This window comes from Amphimedon queenslandica, unplaced genomic scaffold, assembly GCF_000090795.2.
Source record: "Amphimedon queenslandica unplaced genomic scaffold, v1.1 AMPQUscaffold_10668, whole genome shotgun sequence".
Classification (NCBI taxonomy): Eukaryota; Metazoa; Porifera; class Demospongiae; order Haplosclerida; family Niphatidae; genus Amphimedon; species Amphimedon queenslandica.
Window position 1 is genome coordinate 5,343 of NW_003549077.1, and position 2,099 is coordinate 7,441.

Below are 2,099 nucleotides of genomic sequence, written 5' to 3' on the forward strand. Positions count from 1 at the left end.
TAGCTCCTCCATCTTTGCACTAGTCTTGAAGGACTCCAGTTGCTTCTCGTACTCCTCCAAATTTTCTTGTATCTTTGAGCCGTCAAGAAACTCACAAATGATGTTATCGATAAGTGTTAGGTTAGTGAGACAGTAATAAGGTTTTAATTTATCCAATAATAACTCGTCAAGTGATTGAGGAGAAGAAGACGATTTCAATTCCAACCTTATCTTGACATAAGAGTGAAGCTCATTTACAGAGACACCACGAGATTTCAATTCTTGGAGGATATCAGAAACTAGCTTGGCAAACTTTGATTCTAGCTGACTGAAAATTTTTAGGTCTAACTTTTGAAACCGAAATTCTACTTTAGTAACAGGGCTCTCTTCAGAACTTAAAGTAGCTTCTTCTTGAGACATTCTTTCTTCTTGGCTAGGGCCCATTGTTCTTATTTGTTGAGCTAGTTCCTCTAGTCCTCTCATTTTAGTGAGTGCATCTGATATAACATTCCAATGAAGGGCCTCCTCATCGTTTGTCTTCAGCCACAAGTCAAACATCTCTGCTTTACATCTCTCCACTCCCTCATGGAAGAACTGTTTACGAATCTTCTCTAATTCATGTTTGGGTATGTTCAAGTGTAGTCCCAGGACTTCCCAATCAACTACTGGTAGAAGTTTTGAGAGGAGCAAAGAAACAGACAGCACAGGAGAAGAGCCAGAAACGGACATACTGAGAGGAAGAGGAGGAGTTACAATTCACATACACTTTATAATTTTAAAAATTTATTATTTTAAACAATAAGCAACAGCTGATGGCTACAAATTTCTACAAAATAATGGATACAATGTAAGACTGTCTAAGACTGAAACAATAAATATTACTTTTGTCTACACAAATATTAACAACAATTAATTCATTTCTCAAAGAAAGAAATATGCTATCAATAAATCTTCAGGCCCTCTCTGATTTTCCCCAAGTAAAAGGATCACATCCTCTGACCATGAACTCTGGAGTGCTGGTATAGATATCAGTGTACATCTCCTCAAGTGGGAGCTCTGTGTCAGAAATGGCATTAGCTACGGCTTTCTTTATATCAGCTTGTACTGATTTCCTGATTTCCTTTAGCTCCTCTTCTGTAGCTAAGTCACCTTGTAGAAGGTAGCGGGTTGCAGTAGTAATGGGATCCTTCTCTTTTCTGAACTGTTGCACCTCTTCAGACTTACGGTAGCTAGAATGAAGCAAGTATAGTAGCATGTATTATTGTATTACTACAACTATTATTACAAGTACACATATCAGTATAACTATTATTGTACTGCTATTTAATGTACCTCTTCCCAGGGTCACTCATACTGTGTCCATAGTAGCGATATGTCTCCAGTTCCATTACCAGAGGTCCCTAACAGAATACAACAAGTAAAGGCCACAAATTGTAAGTATAAGCTAATTCTGATGGCAATTTCTGAGTTACGTGGTGTTGAATATTAATCAGTTAGATCTAATTCATGAATATTCATTATACAAGACAGTTTATAAAAGACCATGGACTACAAAGTTTGCCAAGATAGTATCCATGCCCCTCTATAATTTTACTGGGGATATACTGTATATAAAACTAGCAGAAAAATACTAACATTTCCAGCCAGTATGTACTCCTTGGCCCATCTAGTAGCCTCTCTCACTGCAAGCACGTCCTGACCATCAACATAAACTCCAGGAATGTAGTCCCCTCGAGTGTAATAGTCAGTGGACGCTGATGAACGATGGACGGCAGTTCCCATCCCATAGCGGTTGTTTTCACAGGCAAAGATGACTGGGAGTTTCCACAAGGCAGCCATGTTATATGCTTCAAACACCTTGAGAAGGAAAAAACAATAAAAATATAAAAATTGGTAAAGAGAGAAGTCCTCTTACTTGTCCTTGGTTGGCTGCACCATCTCCATACAAGGTAATGCAAATATTGTCCTTATTATTATATTTCAATTCGAATGCAATCCCAGCCCCCAATGGCACCTAAAAATAATTCCCAACGTAACTATACACATCATTCCCACATTTAATCTCACCTGAGCTCCCACAATACCATTCCCGCCATAAAAATTTGGAGCATACATGTGCA

The 2,099-nt window shown here is 38.3% G+C and overlaps 1 protein-coding gene across 1 annotated transcript; it reads right to left on the reverse strand.

Annotated features, from left to right (window-relative positions):
* Window positions 1-752: 752 nt before the first annotated feature.
* On the reverse strand, window positions 753-2,094 carry LOC100631462 (pyruvate dehydrogenase E1 component subunit alpha, somatic form, mitochondrial-like; the record flags this gene model as incomplete). Its single annotated transcript, XM_003391101.3, has 5 exons — window positions 753-1,208; window positions 1,312-1,379; window positions 1,615-1,836; window positions 1,895-1,993; window positions 2,047-2,094. Coding segments are annotated over 5 exons (714 nt in total), but the record flags the coding sequence as incomplete, so codon positions are not given.
* Window positions 2,095-2,099: the final 5 nt, after the last annotated feature.